General features: G+C 38.1%; 1 protein-coding gene across 1 annotated transcript in view; it reads left to right on the top strand.

The window, feature by feature from the left end:
• Positions 1 to 21,697, top strand: part of DISC1 (DISC1 scaffold protein) — a 201,008-nt gene that overhangs the window by 140,774 nt on the left and 38,537 nt on the right. The window contains 1 exon segment of the mRNA XM_058835575.1: positions 13,455 to 13,515. Coding sequence (XP_058691558.1) covers positions 13,455 to 13,515 — 61 coding nt within the window.

Genomic DNA, 21,697 nt, shown 5'->3' with positions numbered 1-21,697 from the left:
TCCACTGAATGACTTCTGTTGTGCAATTTCAGAAATCCCATCATTTGTTTTCAGGTTAAATAATTTTGAAATTGCCTATTACTTCAAGTATATTTCTGCAGAGAATAGCGATGTAAATTTGTTAGCACTTCGAGAATAAGCAGCCTTTTAAGGCAGCTACACTAAAATTTCAGAAGCTTAACCACCAAATGTTCCACGGAATGAATCGGAAGATCATCTTTGGCCAGGCAGAGGTATAACCCACATACTATGCTGACTTGATGGCTTGATAAGACTGACCTGAACTGACTGTAGGATCTGGACCAATCAACAGACTTGACCAGAGTAATATCCATTGGCCCTTCCTTTTATTTTTTAGGTGACACCTTCTGGCTTCATCAGACATGTAGTTCTGAGGTAGAACTTCATTAGGATACCTCTTTTCCTGTCATCTCTGCATGCCACTGTTCCAGCAGGTTGTCCAAAGATGCTGTGTGGGCTCTGAAGTTCAATAAGTTCATTAACGACTTCCATATTTGTGTGTGTGTACATGTATGTTTGTCTGCCCTAAAACTAAAGAGTCCTACACTATTTGTTTCTGGGAACTCCTTACCTTAATTTGTTATGGGCTTCCTTTCACCATTATTAAACTATGATTTTTTAGTCTCTGGCTGCGGGTTGGTGCCTGCTGGGTTTGTCTCTGTGGAGGAAACTGAGTATCTTTTGTGCATTAGTTGCATTTTTATGTAAGCAATACGTTCTATGTTAAATTCACCCTCCCCCTCTTCCTCATACTCACCTTTTCTTTTAATTTGGATGGGAAGGGAAGTGTCTCTGTGGGGTTCTGAGGATTTCCACACCTCCTGGGAGTTAATTTTTCCCCCTCTTTAGGACAGGTCAATAGTGCTTATCAGGCATCAGGGTCACTGGCATCAGGCTACACTGCTGTGAGCTCAGGCATTCTGGTTTCTCCCAGAAGTGAAACCAGACATCTTTTCAGAGGCACTTAGCCAAAAAAGAGGATTTCCTAGAATTTTAATCATACCCCTTATGTTTTTACCCAAAATACTGTACTTTTGAGCTGTGCTAATTGACCTGATGTTCTGGTTGTAGATTCATGGTAGTAACCCTCAGAGCTAATTTACGCAACGTGCTTTGAACTGAACTTGGTAATGCAAATATAATGTCCTATTAGCAAATTGTGAATGGTTCCTACTGGGATTTGTACAATGATTCTGAGTTCATTATTACTGTCATTCAATACTGTGGATGAGTAGAGGAAAAATAATTAAACAAAGTAGTCCTTTAAATCCCAGAAGGAATGTAAAATCAACAAAGTTGAAAACCCAGAAGTCTTAACTTGTGTTTAATATATATGCTCTGTGGAAAGGGAGGGGGAAGTGAGTGTGTGTGTTAAATACTCAGCGTAGCTGCCCAGCCTAATTGGATGGAAAAATTGATACCCAGTGAATCATATATTTCCCCCAAATGATTCCGTATTTCTCCAAATTTTAGGCTGATAATGTTACATGGAAAATGGCTTAAGAAGTATTTTCTTCTAATCCTCCTTTAAATATAAGTCATCTTCCAAAACTGTTGCTTGGGGATTTAGCTGTTTGACTCCTACTGATATCCCTGGAAGTTTCACAGCTAAAATGCCCAAACAGCGCTTTGAAAAAGCCTCTTGCAATCCAACGCTGTGGAAGCATTTGCTGTGTGAGCATTTCTCATTTCTACAGCTTGACCTGGCGATAGCAGCAAAATCTATGGGGGACCTTAAAGTTGGGAAAATGTTGAATGTTCCTCAACTTTGCATAAACATGCAGGCTGATACAAGTCCACTTCTATTAGGCGGTGGGCAATTTGTCCCAATGTTTAAAATTGAATTACCGGGGAAGATGACAGAGAAACCACTCTAATTATTCAACTGACATATTAGTCAGTCAGCCAGGCAAAGAGGCAGCAGCTCAATTGAAAAATTATTCTCCAGTGTGGTGAACTGTACCACTTGGCTCTACTCACACTTGAACAGAGCACCCTAGAAAGTCGGCTGTAATCTGCTCATCTGCTGCAGACCAGTGGAGTTTCCCCCAGGCTCAGTTCTTCAGCAGCACCTTTCAACCTGCTCCTCATCATGACTTTTTTTCCTGTTTGACTCCCTCCACTCCTCTTTTCTCCCATGTTTTCTGGGCAGACTGTCCCTCTTACACTGTTAACTGTCCAATAATTAGACTGGGTACCTGAGCAGGAAACTTGAGTAATTTTCTCTATTTTCAGGCTGTGAGACTCATAGAAAATTTCATTCCTTAGGTGTCACAGCCCAGGTTTGTTGTGTTCCAGCTGCTGGACAATTCCACCTCCTGTCCACCTTTTCTATGAAGCAGTGATAAGAAATGGTTGGATGTTGTCTGTAGAGCTGATTAGTTTGTCCTGAGAGTGTCCAGAAGTTACTGCTGCTCTTGCATGTTAGTGTGAAGGTTAAGAGAGGAGGCATAATTCTAATCCTAAAGTTGGACATTTTGGAATAGCCTCATAATGCTGTTCTTCCTGCAGGTGTTGGGATGTTCTGAAGATCTGGAGCTTGATTTTTGCCAGGGTTGTATTTCTGCCCCATGTCTTCAAAACTTAAGAAATTAAAACTTTCCTTTTCAAGGTGACACTTGAAAAATAATTTAGGTTATGAAGATTCCATCAACTAAGCATGTGAAATCATACCTAAAGAACATTTGGTATTAGAAAATGTTCAATTAAGCTATTGTAGAAGAGTTTACATCAGCCATTGGCAAGTTGTTTCAACGTCACCAGAATGACTAGCTTGTACTTAAAAGTACTAGCTTGTACTTGAAAGTTTTCTTTTCTAGAAGTGGCTTAAGCACTGCCAGTTTGGTATGGAGAGCAAAACGAGAAGTAAAATTCCCTGTGGTATTGAATGATTTACAGCTTAAGTGAAAGAGCAAAGCTGAAAAAATATGAAAAAGAGGAATTTGAAAGGCAGAGTAGAAACTAAAAAGAACAGAGGAGAAAATGACACAAACAGCATAGACTTAGGAGTCAGGGAGGAAGACAGCTTGGGTCATATGGCAAATAAAATGTATGAAAAAGAACATCATAGTCAAAAGTCAAGAAAGAGTGTCAGTTTCAACAGAAATTGCTACTTTCAGGGATTTTTTTTTAAAAAGCCCATGTATTAAAGTATTCTGCTGCTTTGAAGAATGAGTTCACTCATCCTATTTACAATATAGCAATGCAGAGAGTCAATATGAGGGGCAAGGCCTTTAATTTCTTTCCTTTATGGACATTATATAAACAGAGGTCTTAGGGTTTAATTCAAACAAAAGATTTTCTATTGATGCTGACACTGTCTGCTTCAATCTAGAAAGAGATTTTGAATAGTAATAAGGATGCTTTTTTCATCATCTTTCTAAGCTAAATATGAATTCTATCTTAAAAAACAAAACCAAAAAGCTACAGGAAGCTCAAATATTTTACGGTTTATCCAGATAAGGGGAAGATGTAGATTTATGCCTGGCTCTGGTGACCAAAGAGGGTATCAAGGAAAAAAATATATGAAAGAGAGAGTAGCATCAGTGAAGATTACATGGTAATCTGCAATGTGCTGGAATTTGTCTTCCATTGGAATCCATTCTTTATTATGCAGTGTAAAGTGGTGTGTACAACTAATTTATAAAGTGCACTTTATCAACCTATGTGAAATCATATGCCTTTGTTGTGACCACCTTAGCTTAGAGATATTAATACTGTTGTTTTCAAGAACTCTACTGCAGTAGAGTTTTGCACTAGGAAGTTCATAAGAAAACTAACAAATAATTTGTAGTGTAAACATTTTTAAGTCAGCCAATTAAATTAATGATCCTGTCTTGAAAGTAGTTTAAAAAACATGTCCACTCAAAAATCAAGTTAAAAAATCATCTGCCCTTCTGTCTGTGACTCTGCCCTTTTGGGTGCTCAGGATTAGTAGAAGCACTTAGTACACATACATTCTTGTAGGTACATCTGTTTTGCTCAGCTGCAGTAATTCTCCCACTTAGATTGTGTAAATCTCTGCTCCAGCTTTGTGTGTAAGGAGCAGAGAGGCTTTTAAGGCATCACTGCATGTTCATGGTCAAAAGCATCATGTTTACATTGATATGTCAGGCATAGCCAAATATTTCTTGTGAGTTTAATGAAACTCATATGCTGTAATGTGCAGGTTGCGTAGTGCCAGGAAGAAGCAGCTAGGGCAAAGATTATTAGGGATTAAGGAAAGTGATACATTAAAGCTCCCTTGTCCCTGAAATGGCTGCAGAACAGGCTCTGCTCAACCTCTGCTGAGCAGCTTCACATATTTTTCTTGTTTGGAAGCCCTGTAATTGCATTGCAGAAAGGATGACTGGTATAGCCAACAGTGGTCAAATAGTTTACAAAGGGTTTCTGAAAACTTTGGTGTATGTGGGACACTGCTTCTCTTTATCATGGTCTCATTGTCAGCTATTTTTCAGAACAGAAGTTGCTGCTTCTCTGAAGTTTCAAGACCTGTTCTAGATCCTTGGAGAGAACAGCAGTACAAAAATGTAAGCTAGTGCTATTTGCAGGTATCCTTTGTAAGCCTTGGTGCAGGAAGTCCCTGCTTTATTTGATGTCATTTCAAGGTTGTTAAAAAATAGCTTGCAATGCTGAATATTCTTTCTCATCACTATTGCAATTTGTATTACTTCTAACCTTCAGTATATACCTTAAAGCTCCACTTTGCTTCCTTTAAAATTTTCTGAAGGTCTGATGTCTTAGTAGCAATTTGTTCTACTGTGAAGGTGTTTGTGTTTTTCCTTTGTCAGTGATAGCATTGGCTTTTTAAACACTTTTTTTTCCTTTTTTTTTTTTTTCCTTTTTCTTTTCAAAGCTCTTATGCTTGTATGCTGCTCTCCCTTTAATCTCTTCTAGTAGCCAGATTCTACAGCAGCATTTAGGGGCAAATTCCATTTTTTGTAATTTTTTTTTCCTGTGTTGCAGTGATGTGGTTTTGTTCTATAAAGAAGTTTTGACCCAATTTCTGCAATAATTAATTGTATTTGTTGGAGTAAAAATGTATTTTATCCTCTGACTTAGGGCTGTCTCTCTGTAGGTGTCTGGGTTCTTGCTAATTTGTATGGCCTGACTAGCAAGCATGTTGAGATAGGAAGAGAATGATCAGCAGTATTAAGACTAGCATGAAATTTTGCAGAGTCCTTTTAGAAAAAAAATTCTGGAGGGGTTGGAGTGATTTTGAAAAGTCTTTTTGTGATCTTAAATTAAACAGCCAAAGTAGGTTAGTAATTTAATATAATTTTTTAGTTGCAATTAGTTGCAACTGAAGCATTAGGTGTAAGACTGCATATGTGGAAGTTCAGCAGAGTTTCAGCCACCTGAAGCCAGCTACTGTGTCTTTTAGGAGCCTTGATGTTGTTGAATGGCTGTGACATGTGTCCAGTGGTTATGGATCATCTATATTAGCTGTAAAGTATCCTCATAAGTCAGAAATTAAATTGTGATTTCACTTGTTTTATAGTATATCTCGTCAGACAAAATGTTTGACCTGTTCCTGCTCTTCATAACATAGGCATTAGGTGCTGTCAGTAATTGCCATGGAGCTTAGCCCATGCATAAAGCCTTAATTGTTCTCTGTTTTTTGTCTTGGATAGCTATATGAAAGGCTCATTCTTGGTCTTTTTATCTTATCTAATAGCGTTAAAATAAATCTTACTTCCAGGAAAAACTTGTGGCAATTCAAGCAACGAGTTTGAACTCTTCTGGTGCCTTTGCACATGTTGAGTCTGGTTGCCTTGTTGGGGTGTGTAATGATTTCCAGATGATGTCTTGTGACTGCTGACAATCTACAGAGGGCAAGCTGGACACATGGCTCTCCTTGATGTTCAGGCTTTGCTTTGTGAGGAGAAAGGAGAAAAGGAATTTTTGTTGTTGTTGTTGGAGCAGGGAGGCTGAACAGATGGTCAGCAGAGGATTGAAGTAATAGGTGGCAAGCAGACAGAGAGGAGAACCAGGTAGGAGAAAATGTAAGTAGACTGCTCTCTGGTACCTCTGCCTTCCCCTTCACTTCTTCCCAGCTGCTTAGTAAAGAATGGCAGAGAAATAAGAATAGAAAGTGAAAGGAAACGTTTCTCATGGGTTTTGGAAAAGAGATGATACTTTTAAGACTAATGTAGGCTAATAAGTTGTTGCGTAACAAAGTGTAAACAATTGTTCTGGTGGCTACAGAGAAGCAAGGAAAACAGGATGGTCTTATCCATGTGATGGAATGGGAGAGGAAAATTCACTTTCAAAAAACCTTCAGTTTCCCACTGGAGAATTCAGGAGCCTCCATCCCCCGAGGATGTTATTGGTGAAGATCTCCAGCATTCTTCCCAAAGTGGTACTATACAGTCACTCTGGAGCTAGAAAGTGTGTATGAATCCATATCTAATTTTAAATAAAGTTAAACCTGTCTGTAATGAAGAAAACCTTTTTGGGGCAAGTTGGCTTATTTATGTCAGCAGTGTCAAGCAGAGAGAGAGTTTGGTTTGAGCTCAGATTTCCCTGAAGTGAGAATGTTGTCATCCAGTACCAAACACATGAAGTAGGAATAATTTTCTCCCTGTTTTTCTGCAGCCAATTTAAAATTCCATTTAGTGCACTCCAATCACTTGCAGCTTTTGAATAATTTGTGGGAAAGTAACCAAACGTGTGATAGGGGATCTGCACCTAGGCTGTGGTTACTACAGAGGTGGTACATGCAGGGGAGAAGTTGGAAGGCCAGGAGGCTGCTTCCAGACCTGGGGCTGCACAGGTGGGTGGTCTGGTGCTATTTGATTGGTCGCCCTCCCTACATTTTGTATAGTCTCTTAAAGTATCAAGGCAGATCTTTTTTAATGTTATTATGTACTCTGGTGACCGCTGGGCCTACTGCCCATTCAGTTTAGAATCAGTATGCTTGCTTTGGTACTGTGTAATAAAACAATGCATAAAGTTTCAGCTGATTTTTTTTAAGGTAAATTATTTACTGAAAGTAATTTGCTTCCTTCTGCCTGCTGTCTCCCACATGTAGCATGGAAGGAATCCCTCTGTCAGGTTTGACAGATTTTGCAGAAATTTGAAAGAAACTCAGAAGCTATGTGAAAGTATGGTAATTCTCTTGAATTTAGGCAATTTAATCATCACAGAACTTGAAGGGTCACCTGTCTCTTTGGATGAAAAGTGCTGCATACAACAAAGAAGGTTCAGGAGGCAGATTCTGGGAATGTCTGTTTCTCAAATGTGCCTTTTTATGCAGGGTGGTTTTTCCCTGCTCCTTGTCACCTCTGCAAACCTTTTATGCCTTGCTCAAAGACAGAATTGTCAGTTGTTATAGGCAGAGCTGCTGGCACCTCCTGTCATTTCTCTTTGTAAGATCTATTTTCTGTTTTTTATTTCTTTGTCGAACTTCTGTTCATTCTGAGATTTTCCATAACTTATATCTGCCCTGACATCTAACTTGAGAGCAGAATGTGGCTTCTCTGTTAAAATCAGTGTCTTCTATATGCTCTCTATGTTTAGCTGTAATTTTTTACATCAAAGGCAAGGTGCCACTTGTCTTATTGCATGCTCAAAATCATTGTTGCACCAAGGTCTACAAATTAAGCCATCTGTAAATATGTTGAGAACTTTGACACAAGCAGAAAGAGCATTTTCTTTGCCTACTTCTGCTATGTGTAAAATACTGCCATCTTTCCAAATGAGCTGGAAATACTTGGCCAAACTTGGCCTTTATGTGATCTCCTAAAGAGAGGAAGCTGGTTCTCCTGAGCTTGCCGTGCCCACCCATTCCCAGCATGTCTGGAGGTGGCACTACGCTTCCTCCTGTTCAGGATGTACCAAGGTGTTAGGGAGAAATCGAACAGTAGACATTCTGTGTCCACAGCTCCAAAGGGAACTTCCTGAGGAAGTCGAGTTTTTCATACTGTTTCAGTCTTTTCCTGTTTCAGTGCAGTATTAAGGGCAAAATGCTGTGCTGTCCTGTGTTCTGCCGATTTTGTATTTCTCTATTACTCTTAATAGATTTTTATTACTTCCCATATATTTCCAGAGTCAGAGGATATAAAGTGGAAATATACTATAAGATTTTAAATGTGAGAGTGAGCGAAGTATTTTAAGACCGTGATGCTGCAGATGGAACCTTTAGTTGTTTGCTTCCATGTATCAAAAGTGTTGCCCTCAACAACAGAGCAGTTGACTCTCTAGTGCTGGAGAGGAAAGTGATGCTGATGGAAATCTTCACATGGACAAGGTACTACATACTCCATCCCTCTGAGAACTCTGAAAGCAGAGAGTGTCATTTAACAATGGATCCCTTGAAAGCCCTCTCTTCTCCTGTGGGATGGGATTATGATAAGATCAACATTAGTGAAGCACCCATTTGTTATTGCAGGCTCTTTTCCATCCAGAGGGACTGAGACTATCTAGCAGCCCTGCATAGTACAGCCCTTCAGCATTCACAGCTCTCAGTCCCAGCACATCTGCTACTCCTGAGCTGCCTGCCTGTGCAGCAGGACAGTATCCTTTTCTCCAGGCCAGCTGCTTACAGAAGGAGGGAAAAACCTTGTGACTGAGTTATGGAATCCAATCTCCAATTAGGCAGAGAATATTTTCAACTTCATCAAGTAAGATTGGGTTGCGTCTTTAAATGTCTGGCTCTAATTTCTTAGATGTTCAGTACAGATGTTTGTGTTTCCGGTTTACCTATATGTAGTGCTTCTAATTGCAGAATAGCCAGTCCATTTGGACTTGTAAATTTTGGCCACCTTATTTCTGGTCACAGTAATTTCTCAGTTATTTTGTGCTGTTCTGCAATGTTATTTAGAGGATTAGCACATTTCTTAAAACAAATCACAGTTACTGGAAGAGAGATAATAACTACATATCTCTGTATTTACTTTGTTACTGGATGACAGGGAACCAGCCTTGAATTTCATTTGGCTTTTTAAAGTATTTACACATTTTTAATAAGGCACTAATTTTTTGTGCCTTTAATCCTGACCTTTTCTGTTCTTTCTACTTGAGTTTCTTGGGAACAATGCATTGGAGAGTGGTCATTCTTCTTCACACAGAGCTTGTTCTTTGGGGTTTCCTCCTGTCTGTCTGCAGGATGCAAAATTCTATACCATTCTATAATCCAAAATCTTGTTACTGGATCTTGACATGTAGTTGGGCAGCTGAGATGTCACCTCTGAAGTTTGACTGTCTTTTCAAGTGAACCTTTAAATATATCAAAGCCATTCTTCAGTTTTTCAGACCCAAACTTCACACATTAATGTAGTACATCTTCCATGACAGAAAGGATCAGAATAATTTTCATAGAATTATTTTCTGCTTTCATTTTCTCTTAGTATCACTAACAATTCTTACATTTAAAAAAAAAAGTAAGGCAACAGGAGAAGCAACATATGAACCTTGTTCACACCTAATTCTGCCCTCAGAGTAAATCAATGCATGTCTATGCAGTTATTTTTATTTTTATTCGTACATCTTTAAGTCAGGAAAAAATTTCAGTGAAGCCAGTGGGAGTTTTACTCTTCCTAATAAAATATTTGAGAAGGAACATAATGCTTGTGGATCAGAAAGGCTAATTTTGTAGGTTTCAGGCTTGTCATGCAGACAGATAATGTCTGGCAGTTCTTTTTATGCTGGGTGTTGATGTAGGAGCTATTGCAGCTTTTCCAACCTTTTATTTTGTGTAAAACTATGTGTCATTATTTATCCACACTGTCTATCCATTAAAAAAAAATAAAAACAAAGAAACAATACCTTCTAGGATGGAAGGCAAGAATAATTACTTTGGACTTTGTATCTCTTGGACTTAGTGGATGACTTACCTGGCAGAGAGCTACTGACCTGTGAAAACTACTGTGATATTGACTACCATTTTTAATGGTAATTTTAAATTAAATTTAATTTTAATAAAATTCAATTTTAAAAATTTATTCTTCTGAGTTGCCAAGCATCTACATCTGGAACATCCATGTGAACACTGGGTTTGAGGTGTCTCCAGTCAGATACTCAGGTTTTATAAAGTTTTAGAGAATATTAATCGTAGAATCCAAAGCATATCTCATAGTCCATAGTTGTTTTTAAGTTCAATTTTTGAGGACCAAAGAATAAGAGACTGAAGAATAAACATAATGATACACTTTCATGTGTGGGCTTAAATAATCTTTGTAAGTAATAGAAAATAGTATTACCCCAGTGAGGCTGCTTTCAGATGAGAAATTACATGTGATGGTATTTTAAAGGGATGCTACATAGGTTAATTATTGAATGGTATTTATGCAGCTTCTGAAACAGCAGATTTACATTCAGCAGCAATTAAAAGACCACCACAGGAGCTCACTGCTGCTCCTCAGTTCTGTCTGACCAGAAGTGACTCCAAGACTGGATTTTGTTGCTGTAAGGAGGATGAAAAATTTAAGATAAAATAAGGGAAAGAAATGCTGACTCACTTTTCTCCAATTAAGACTTCACAAGAGAAGTTTATTTTTAGTCTTAGCAAATAACCTGGTGTTCTGATCTTCTGTGAGTATTTATACTTCTTTATTTTAATAGAGAATTTATATTTCTTTATTTTAATAACTCCCCTCAAGGCCAATATAAGCTAAGCATGTAAATCCCCAGAGAACTGATGGAAAAAGGCAACCCCGTTCACTTAAATGTAAAAATAAACCATTTGGCATGCAGAGAAGAATCTCATAAATTATTATTTCTTTTCTTTCTCTGTCATCTAGTACTTTCTTGGCCAGATTGAAGGCACACATGATTTCCTGTTTGCATTTTTTTGCTTTGAAGTGATGGTGAATAAATTTATTAAATTAGAACAAAAAAAAATCTGCTAATCTGTTGCTTGTCTTCTATTTCAATGGATGATCTGAAAGTCTGAAAGTATTTCTGTATTTGTTGCAGTGCTGTCTACAGTTAGTTGCAAGGGAAGTAACCTTAATCAGATTTTTAAGATGTGTTTTCCTTCCAGCAAAATCTCCAGGTCACAGCTTTTCCAATTACACGGGGAAGAAGGCAAGGAGACAAAGCTAGTCTGGGGAGCTTTCTTTTTCAGCAGCAAAGTTTGCATTTCTTTTAATGTAGTTAAAGCGTTTGACAGGAGAGAGTAGGGTTTAGTGATGTGAGGTGATTTCCAAATGAGTGTTAGCTTTTTGCTGACCTACTTTTGACTAGTGGTGTATTCTTGTCCATTACTTTTTGTCATTGAATAATGCTGGTATATTAAGCTGTGTGCTTCAAGGGCATTGTAAAATTGCATGTAGGGGCAGGACTGAACTGTGAAAGTGCGAATTACTCTATCAGATCAAACCCAATTAAAAAGTGACAAGCACAGCAGGAGAAATTGAAAGCAAGGTTTATCTTTCATGTAACGTAAGAAGTCACTATATCGGTTAGAAACAAAGTGAGTGTGAAACAGATTCTCCACCTCTTCTCATCCCTCTCAAAAAAATTAATAATATCTGCTGACTTTATTATCCAAAAGAGTAAGCCCCTGAGTTGTAACAGCTCATGTTGAAGGACATTGTGACAATGGCAAGAGACGGGGAAGTACAGCACCTGAAAACCTTGAAGCTGTTTGCTATCAAAGCATGCACTGGGCCTCAGGTCAGCACATTTGGGGGTTGATGGGTAGGGAGTTTGCAAGAAGTGGTGGCTGTTTTTATAAAGCTGTAGTGTGTCATTAAAGAAAGACTTGCCATCTTGCAGGCTCTTCGCAGTTCCGCAGGAAGTGTAGGAATAAAAGCACGGTAAGGAAACTGTGAGCTTTTACTAAGCCCTGTAGTTGTTACAGAACTGTTACAAGCTAGGAAAAGTTATTTAGTCTCCAGTGCCATTACAGAAATCCTTATTAACCCTTTTGCGTAACACCCATCAGCACTCTTCTAATGAGTAATTGAGCCTGTGAATGTATAAACTAATGCAGTTGTCTGTGTACAGTATAATACTGCAGAATCCTGCTTCCAGATACTGGGGGTGTGGTGGGTTTGGGTTCTTTGTTTCAGGCTTTTTTGTTGTTTGGTTTATTTGTTTGTTTGCTAACCTAATAAACCCATATAACAAGCAAAACAAATCAAAACAAGCAACCAAAAAGTAAATCAACCTTGCAAAATGTGTTCTGTGCTTGCCATTGTATTGCAGACAGCTTCAGTGATGTGTGACTGCTGCATGACCTGGTGACCAGCACCTTCTGCAGACAGTTGATGTTACACTGACCCTGATGCTTGCTGCTAATGGTGCTACCTCAGTCAACTCCTCTGTGTGTAAACTTTAATTTGGCTAATACCAAGTTTTCAAGTTAGGCTTTAGTGGGTGAACCGTCTACGTTGTGAAGGAAAAAAAACCCAACAAACACAGGAGGGGAAAGCACTTGATGTGTGTAAGCTGTGCTTGGAGCCATCGTATTGTACAGAAGGTGGGGGAGATGGGTGGATAAATTCACAGGGTACCTGATCTGTATAGTATGTTTTGCCTGTAAAAACAGTGATGCTCTGTAGGATGCCTCTTCATATAAAAGAAATATTTGATGTACAATGAATTAAGAATTTAAAAGAGACCAAATGATTCACAGTCCCACTAGACTTGGATTTCGCAAGCAGCTGTTAGGGAGGAGGGAAGAAAAGTTGTCACATTGTGAAAATGGTTATTACCTAAAAACCTTCATTTTCCTGAAAGAAGTTTACTTTCTACCATTGATGCAGTGCCAATGGTGATTCAAAAGAACAGCTTTGTTCTTTTATGTGTTATGGAAAGTAATCTTTTGGAGTGTCTTCTGGGTGAAGAAGTTGTAGGGACAGAGAATGTCTAGGTCTGAACTTTAAAAACAAGCAAACAAACACACAACCATCCTTCCAGACACTAAACCACAAAAAACCCCAACCTAAATTTCCTAATAACCTTGAGCAGTATTTCTTTTCATTCTATAGTGCTTTGGTTTTATCAGAAGAAGTTTGATACAAGATTAATAACAATTTAAAGGACTGTTGTGCATGGACTGATACATTTGTTAGTCTGGCTTACTTCTCCTAAAGGTAAAGAGGAGGACCTAGCTGCGTGGGTAATGCTTCTTTTTTTGTGGAGGTGATTTTTTTTTTGCTGTCATTGTTGCCTTTGTTTTTTATTTTGTCAAGAGGAAACTTCTACAAACTGTGCCTTTGTTAGTCTCACCATTTTTCTGGCCCAACCAAGAGGTTAATGCATTCTTTAGTGATCTATTATTATAATATAGATACAATAGACTTTCAAGAAAAAAGGGAGAAGACACCTACACTGTAATTTGAAAGTGAAAAAGATTAATGAAATTCTTATTCCTAACTGATATGTGTAAAATAGTGGGGAAGAGATTAATTGGTTTAAAAAAGGAAAACCCCCATAGAACTGTACAGTTATATCATTACCTAAATTTGGCCTTTATTTTGCAGTGACCAGTGTAAAAGAAAATGCTGAGAAGTACATGGAGGTTCTGGAGGATAAACTACATAGGTAAGGAATGGTATCGTGAAAACCTTTGAAATCTTAAAAATTCTTGTGCATGCAGCATTGATATGCATAAAAGTGTTAAGGTAACTTGCATTAGAATAATACCAAAAATAGTTCAAAGTAGGAAATACCCTTTGTTCATGGCTGCATTCAGCAGCCTGGCAATGGGTGCAGGTAAAAGAAAGAATCACTGTGTTCTTCAATGCACAGGCCTGCTCTGGAGCAGTGGTCCAGCCAGAAACCCTGAAATATTGAGGATATGACAGCTGGGTGAAAAATCACCCTTCTGCTCCCATGCAAAACACAGCACTGAGCAGGGCCAAAGAATCCCTTACCAGAATTCTGGACATCTTTAGCAAGTAATGATAGTCTATATAACAGTTTTGAAAAATGCCAATCTGGGGCATGGCAGATAGCAAGTACAAACCAAGACAACAAAAGATATTTAAAGAACTAAATCCTAATGCAGAATTTACAGATTTTTGTGCCTTTGCTTTTTGAAACAAATGCTAACATTTCTATTTCCTTCTCTTGGTGTGTAAAGAGGATTCTAGGTGACCTCTCTGACTTTAGGCTTCTCCTTGAAATATTGTTAGCATATATTACAGTGCTGTTGTAATGGAATCTTCTAGTGAGTGAACTTTTCCCTGAATGACTATATTTGTATTGAAATGGCTTTCATGGGTTGTAATTGGAATTTTTGTATTAATAAAATGTAGTCCACCAAATAAGCACCACTTCCATTTCCATTACTGAGCAGGTATAATTAATAAATTGTTACCCTTCTTAATTTTTTTGTTGTATTGATAAAGAGAGGGTTCTATATATTTAGTTTTACTCACTCATACTTTTGAATATAGAAATATTTATTTTACTCAACTCTTAAATTTAAAAGATATTCAGATCTGAATGAAAAATGATGGAAACAGACCTGAAGATCAAGCTTTGTTTCTGTGTGCTACTTAACCCTCTCTTAATAATATTTTTACTCCATATACTTCAGTCCATAAGTTTAAGACAGGTCTTAAGGCCTTTGTGTGCTGTCTTTTTGAAAACCATACTCTTTATTAAAAAGTAAAGTATAGCTACATATTTTGATGCTTCTAGAGCATATAGATTTAATTGACATACCAGGTTCTCAGACAGATGTAAATTTCTCTTTAAGTGTTAAATACTTGGAGAAGCTGTATGTTTGTTTCTCCTTCCAGGGGTTTATCAGATAGAATTTGCAGGTCCCAGATGGTGAAGATTCAGTCCTGAACTTGTTTTCCAAGATGTGCAAATGGTATTAGTTTAAAAATAGTTCAAGTAATTAAGAGCTAAGAATTTGCTTGAATTTTTATGGAAAGAGAAAATCTTTAGTGTTTTTATTAGAGAGACATTTCAAAGAAAGTATGTCCTGAAAAATATTTTATTTTCATGCAAATATGGTGGTTATAGATAATTGTTTATTATAGGTTCTTTGGTCTTTAAGTAGTTAGCTACACCTGCTTTACAGCTTGAGCAATAAAGAAAAAAAAAAAAGCAAGAGCCCAGGAGGCTTCCTCGTACCCTGCCCCTGCTTAGAGCAGTAACTTGAGAGAGTTTTTTTTTTGGTCTTCATATAGATGCTCATATTACTCATTTATATATATCATAAGCTAAAGAAAAAGTCTCTAAGGGAAGTTTAAAGAGTAAGTTTTAAGATTACATTTTAGACAGGGATGGAATTTGCATCTGGCTCATGGATGCACTTTTGGGGATGCTGTTGAAACCAAAAGAGGATCAAGTCTGGGTAGCATGAATTCAAATAAGCCTCTAAAGCTTTTATCCAGATGAAACATACAATTTTGCCAGGTAATGTTTCAAATAAAAACAGCCTAGATTCAGAACCTTTCAATTTAAGATACAGCTTCAAAGTAAAGCAAAACTCTTAGAAATGTCATTTTTGACCACTTTGTAACAGAAGGAGAAGGAAGTTAATGAGGAAATCTCATAACAAAACAGCTTTAATGAAGATTCAAGTTTCAAAAAATCAATTTTTTCAGTTAATTTCCTTCTCCCCCTTTCCTTTTCTCTTTTTTTTTGGTAAGAAAAGTTTGGAATATATTCCTCTTATTCCTCTTGTCCTTTTTTTTTTTTTTTAATGGTTGGAGAGAGGGGAGGGGAATCTAGCTTATTTGCTGGACTACCTTTTGGGGACGTGGGGTTTTGGGTTTTTTTGTTTGTCGGTTGGTTTTAAAAACAAATGCAGTACTTTTCACTGGGGCCTAAAAAACGTATCCATTGTCAGATAGCTTAACAGAATACATTTCATTAGGAATGCTACTCTTTTGATAGCCTTGTACCTAAATTAAAAATGGGAAAATATGCATTTAAAAAAATGGGAATGTGTTCAGTATCTGATAGTTTCACCCCAAGGAAGGAGAAGAACCCTCTAAGAATACAGATTACTTAACATTGTTTTTTCCTGATGTAAAATATAGGTTATATTCTGACAGCGGACTGGCAGTTATTGAGGACGGTATCCTCCAATAAAAGAATGAACCAATAGCATGTTTAATAATGCTGCTGGCTGGCTCTCTCCTAGTCACCAGCATACATCAACCCATTCTTCAAGTTTATACATTAAATCATTGTCTGCTCTCTTGGGAGTGTAAATACCATTGCTTACCTTATGTTAGTAAACAGGAGATGTGCAAAAGTGGTCAGAGTTAGGATAAAAGAAGTAAGTTCAGCAGAGACCTCTGTCTGTGTGAATATGTGAAGTACAAGAAGTTTTGTGTGGGTAACTTCAGCTCATCACTTGAACTGATTAGGAGGGATTGTATAGGAGAAGTTTACAGTAATTGCTCTAGCTCATTGAAATTTAGATGAGCGTCTTCTCAAGGGAGCCTTGTTCTTCCACAAAAAGTGGTTTTCTTTTTTTCATTTCACTTGTTTCTACACCAAGTGAAAGCTCTGCTTGCACTTTATATCATTACCATGAATAAAGTGGACTTCAACCATCCAACTCTTTCAAAAACCACCGAGTTCTGCCATAAGTGAGCTTTAGTCATGTAAATGGGTGAGGGCCACAAACTGATCCTAGGAGAGAGTGCTGTAAAGCCATAAAAGATTTCATATCGAGCTGTTAGTGCCTGTGTGTCATGTTATAGAAACTGATATCTCTCTGCTACATGGAAACTGCTGTGCTAAGGCTGCTGAGTAAGGCTTTCCAAAAGGTTTTCCCTCTTGTCTATGGAGCAGCACAGGCATGCTTGTGAGTGCCAGATGGTCTGTGGTAATTTTGTGTAACCCATGACCCTCCTCAGTTGTGCTGAGGGCTTTTCCAGCTGCTGGTAGTATCTCAGCAGCGCGCAGATAGGGCTGAAATGTCATCTTTGCCTGCCTGCCCCCAGGACTGTGTTTTCTACTGTGCTTCCAAGAGATTTACAGCTCCACCCCTTGCTGGATAATGATCTGATCTTATTTTGCTTACCAACAGTTGTGCTGCTGGAGTGTTAAAATGCAGGTTAGACAAAATACTAGATCCTTCTAGTGACTCATTTAGTCCCTTTCTTCTTCCCAGCTGGTCTAAGTCATACACAGCTGTGAGAACATTAGCTCCAAAATTCTGAGAAGCAGACACTTTGTATGTGGTGATGCATTCCTTTATATCTCTTGGCCCACATGGTGATGGCTTCTAAATCCCTTATCATAGCTGCCTCAGGCTGGAAACAATTTTTTTGTAGCAGCTGATGTAAAGATGACATTTCTGGAGCTGAGGGAATTTAATGTGATTGTATTGTTCTCCAGACCTCAAAAGATTATGCTGTGACTTCCATTCATCACAAAAAAAGGGCTTTTAAGTGGCTTTTCCTAATTCCCAGATAGGAATCGTGAAATTATTTTGGGGGAATAATATTTTTCAAGAATAATCAGTGACAATTACACAAAGGTGTTTTAGTGAGCTATTTTCTGTGCTATCCTGCAAGAAAGGTGAAATGCACAAATATAACAAGATGCAATACTGCAGTGACTGTACTTTGCCACTGTTGAATGATACAGCACCAGGAAACTTTGCAAATGTGTACAAAACCTTTCTTCTTTAATTGACTCTCTTTTGCTGTTTGTCTTGAGTTCATTTTCTGTTCAGCAATGTTTGTTTTCATATTAATGGTGCCTTTATTTTTACTCATGGATACATGGTACAGAAAATGTCCTGGAGTCTTACTCTGATGTGAGTTGTGCTCATCTGCATGGCTCCTCGTTCACTGAGGTGTTAAGATGGTTGGTGTGATAAAGGCAACTTGCATTTACTGAAGCAGCAAAAATCGAGCCCAAGGTCTGTTTTACCTGATCTCATGTGTGGGGCTTTTTTGATTTTTTTTTTGTAAGAGTTTCAATCAAATATCACTGGCCTAGTTAAGAACAAATGTGGCTGCAGCCTGATTGCTCAGACTGCTAGGGCATGCATGTATTCTGTGTCAGAAATAAGGATTTCTCATGCAGGCAGTGTTTTTAATGCATTTGAGTATGTCATCTTCAGTGAGATCCTGTCCCTTCAGGCAGACATACGATGTTCTCAGGGTCCCATACCATAAGATGACAGGTCAGGATTAAATACCACCACATCACATTCCAGTTTACATGAAAATGAACAGTCTTAGAAGTTACAGTCTTTCCTTAATATTCACTGTTAGTTTACATACCACATACCTTAAGTCTCCTTTATAAAAAATACTATGTTTCAGAAATTGTTTTGGGAGCAGAGCTGGGTATGAATGCTCTGAATAGCACAGCACACAGAAAGGGCAGAGTTTCATACTGCTGGTGGTCTTAGAGCACATCAAAAGGACTGTATATCCTTACAGATTTGTAGCTCTTTTTCTCTGTTCTTCATGTCTGGATGGAATATTTTGTGTTTTAACCTTGATTATATAGGGGTAGTTTTCCCAACTCTGTTGTTTGCTTATGACTTCAGCCTGTTGTTTATAAGAGGTTCTTTTCTTCCTGACAAAATGCCCTTGGATGGCAGTGGAATCACTTGTGATGCCTTCTGTTGCACCAAAGGACTGCAGGACTAGGCTTGGTGATTAACTTAAGTACTGAAAATTTGGAACCTGTTTAGAAATTGATGCTCCATAAAGTGAACATGGAACATAACTTGCCAGATTCATAAATTTGGAAGAAATTTTTGCACTCTCCAGTGACATTTGAAGGCATTCTGCCTAATCATGGTTTGCTGTTCTTTAGAGTAAAATAGTCTCTCTCGACCATACTGTGTAGTTTTATCATACTGGTGGGTACCCAAAAGCTTTCATACACCACCAAATAATTTCTCATGTTTCAGTAATGTGAAGAACACATTGCATTGTCACCTAACCCTCATGGGAACAATCAAACACTTCACTTTGGACAATCCCTTCTCCTTGTTGTGAACAATACAGCTGCTTTGTTTCAGTTACCTTATTTCTCTGTCTATATGAGAGAGGCTGTCACAAAAACGGGTCTATTGTTTCTTAAAGGCTCATGTTTTCCTGATATTCTTTTCCAGCCTGAAAATGGCAGCTCTTGTCATACTACTTACTTTGCTGTGGAAATGTTATGCTACCGCAAATTGAAGGATTATGACTTTCAGCCATTAAACTGGTAACAAGAACATAGGAACTTGTGAATAAAAGTAGCATTTTAAAGGTGTTTCTGTAGGGGAGGATTTGGCAAGATCCCACTGGTTTCTTGGTACCATTGTAGTGAGGGAAGTTTACTTGCCCAAAATACTCACAAATAAAAGGAGCTGTGAATAATGAAAAGCAAAGTGCTAAGTGTGTTAGTTAATAATTTACAGGTGATTTTTTTGTTGTTATATTGGCCCAGTCTTATTTGGGAGATATGTCCTTTTTGTAATAGTTCAGGAAAAATTCACAGTGGTGAATCCAATTAACAAAGAAGAAAAATTTAAGTATTCTTTCTTGTTCTATTTTACCCTCTGCTTTAAATGTTGCGTGCTTTATTTTTTGCTGTTGTTTAATTGCTCTGTCTTGATGTTAGCAATCTTAGAAAGGGACTGATTCTTCTCCTGCTCTTTCCATTATTGTGTGTCCTCTGTCTTCCTTCCTTGGACTTGCCTCATTTCCACTTTGTGTGTTATTCTTACCTTTGTTTTATTTCCAACTTTGTCCTTTAGGATACCTATTTTTGCCCATCTCTTTTGTGTGACATGGAGCAGGGGGAAGTTGGAGAGTAGGAATATAATAAGGCACTTTCTTCACACAAGCCCTGTTCTCACCTTTAAAACACACTAGATTACTTTTCAAGCTGTTTTATTCTGTATGACCACAGTGCAGATTCTCACCAAACATCCTTATTGTCTTCACAATCACTTGCAATATATTTGAAAATGTTTGCAGTTTCCTGACAAAGTATAGTATCTTGGAAGCTCTTAGTAAATTTAAATAATGTCAGAAGAAATTTGATGCTATTGCTTCACAGAAGTGGATTAGCCTAGATTAACTGGGTCTGGAGGAAAGGGGAGAATCTTCACTATGCCTTTAATTTCTGGTTGTGGAAAGTGTAGCTGATGCCCATAGGGTGTGGAAAAGGAAATTGTTGCTATAGAAGTGCAGCAGATTAGAGTTTCTAATCATGTTTCTGCAGCATAATGAGCATTTTATCGTCAGTGTTATCTGGTGCCATGTGCTAGTGGAGATCCTTTGATAAACTTGTCTGTGCCGGGATGGAACTCTCAGTTCCCAGCCTTGAACCTGACTTTCAGCCCTGGCAGAACTAAGATCTATCTACAGATGAAATGCATGTTGCAGAAGCAGTAAAAATGGAGGGCAAAGAATGCAATCTGCTTCCTGCACCAAGGGAGAAAAGACATTTAAAAAAAACCCAAACAAAACAAAAACCAAACCAAAAAACATCCGCAGCACCACTTCTGTCTGTGGCATCCACAAGATAAGAGATAATCGCATTGATGGAACCTGCCATGCCTTTTGTGGCAGTAGCAGGAATCTTTTGATTTTGCAGTGATAAAATTAATTTTTTGCTACAAGGGGAGGAGAAGGTTGTTTTATATCCTAAGGAACCATCTGCTGGTTAAAGGTGTGGAGGGAGATTTTTGCAGAAAAGGAGGGATGAGATAGGTAGGCTTTTGGGCCCCACAGTTCTCTGGGGAATGGGACATAACACAAAATTTACTTTTTCACATTGAGGCCCAGTAGACAATTAGTATTGCACCAATGTGTGTGTGTTACATATAACAGTTTTTAATGACTGGCTTCTATATGAGATGATAAGAAGTACAGAAGGGCACAAGAATTAAGAACTCAGAAATTGTTATTGTCGGGTTTTTTTTTGGTATTTTGCCTGTTCAGAGATGCTGGGTCACAAATACTGATTTTTAATTGGGAGTTGAGGGAACTGTGGCACATGCCCATACTGTTTGATAAGAAGTAGCAGAAAGCTCTGTTCTTTTTAGCTATTCTCAGCGTTGAAACTAGATCTTTTAAGGGAAAAAAAAACAAAAAAAGAGAAAAGGTCAGATTTGAGGCCAGTTTCCATTGCCTCAGATCTTTAGAAAAAGCAAAGCACATGGTTGAACAGCCTTGATGTTCTAACTTGAACTAACTCCCTGTCCATATTAATTCAGGTTTCATCCAGGGCTTTTTCCAAGTTACTGAATTAACATCAGTAGTTAGTATGTAGCATTGTCAAAGACAAGGTGACAGGGGATTTTGCTGCTTATTCATGGAAAATCTTGCCCTTCTTTCCTCTAGGCTCTTTGTCTTCCATTAATTTTATTCTTAGCATAGAAAAAATTGTCAGAGGGCAAGGCCTCTCCCCTTCTAAAAACAGTAAAAAGTATTGCCCTTGCTTGAAAAGGAAATGTGATGAAAGTTCACAGCCTCTCTAGCTGGTTACTAATTGTGTATTTTGTTAGGATTTTGTTTTATTCTGTATGCCCTTTTCTTATGCTGCATTGTTCTGGTGCTGGTCAGTGATGCCTGCAGAGCTGTAGTTCAACACTTTGCTGAAATTCATTAGTGTCACATTCTCGTAGTACAGCCCCAGCCAGCAGCCCCATGGCCCCTCACTCGCTGCCCCAGCAGCGGGGTCAGGGAGAGAACGGGAAATGTAAAAGTGAGAAAACTCATGGGTTGAGATAAAGACAGTTTGATGAGGAAAGTAAAAACCACACCCACAAGCAAAGCAAAACAGG

Source organism: Poecile atricapillus, chromosome 3 (genome assembly GCF_030490865.1).
Source record: "Poecile atricapillus isolate bPoeAtr1 chromosome 3, bPoeAtr1.hap1, whole genome shotgun sequence".
Lineage (NCBI taxonomy): Eukaryota > Metazoa > Chordata > Aves > Passeriformes > Paridae > Poecile > Poecile atricapillus.
Note: the sequence above shows the minus strand (reverse complement) of the source record. Positions and strands in the feature narration are given on the sequence as shown.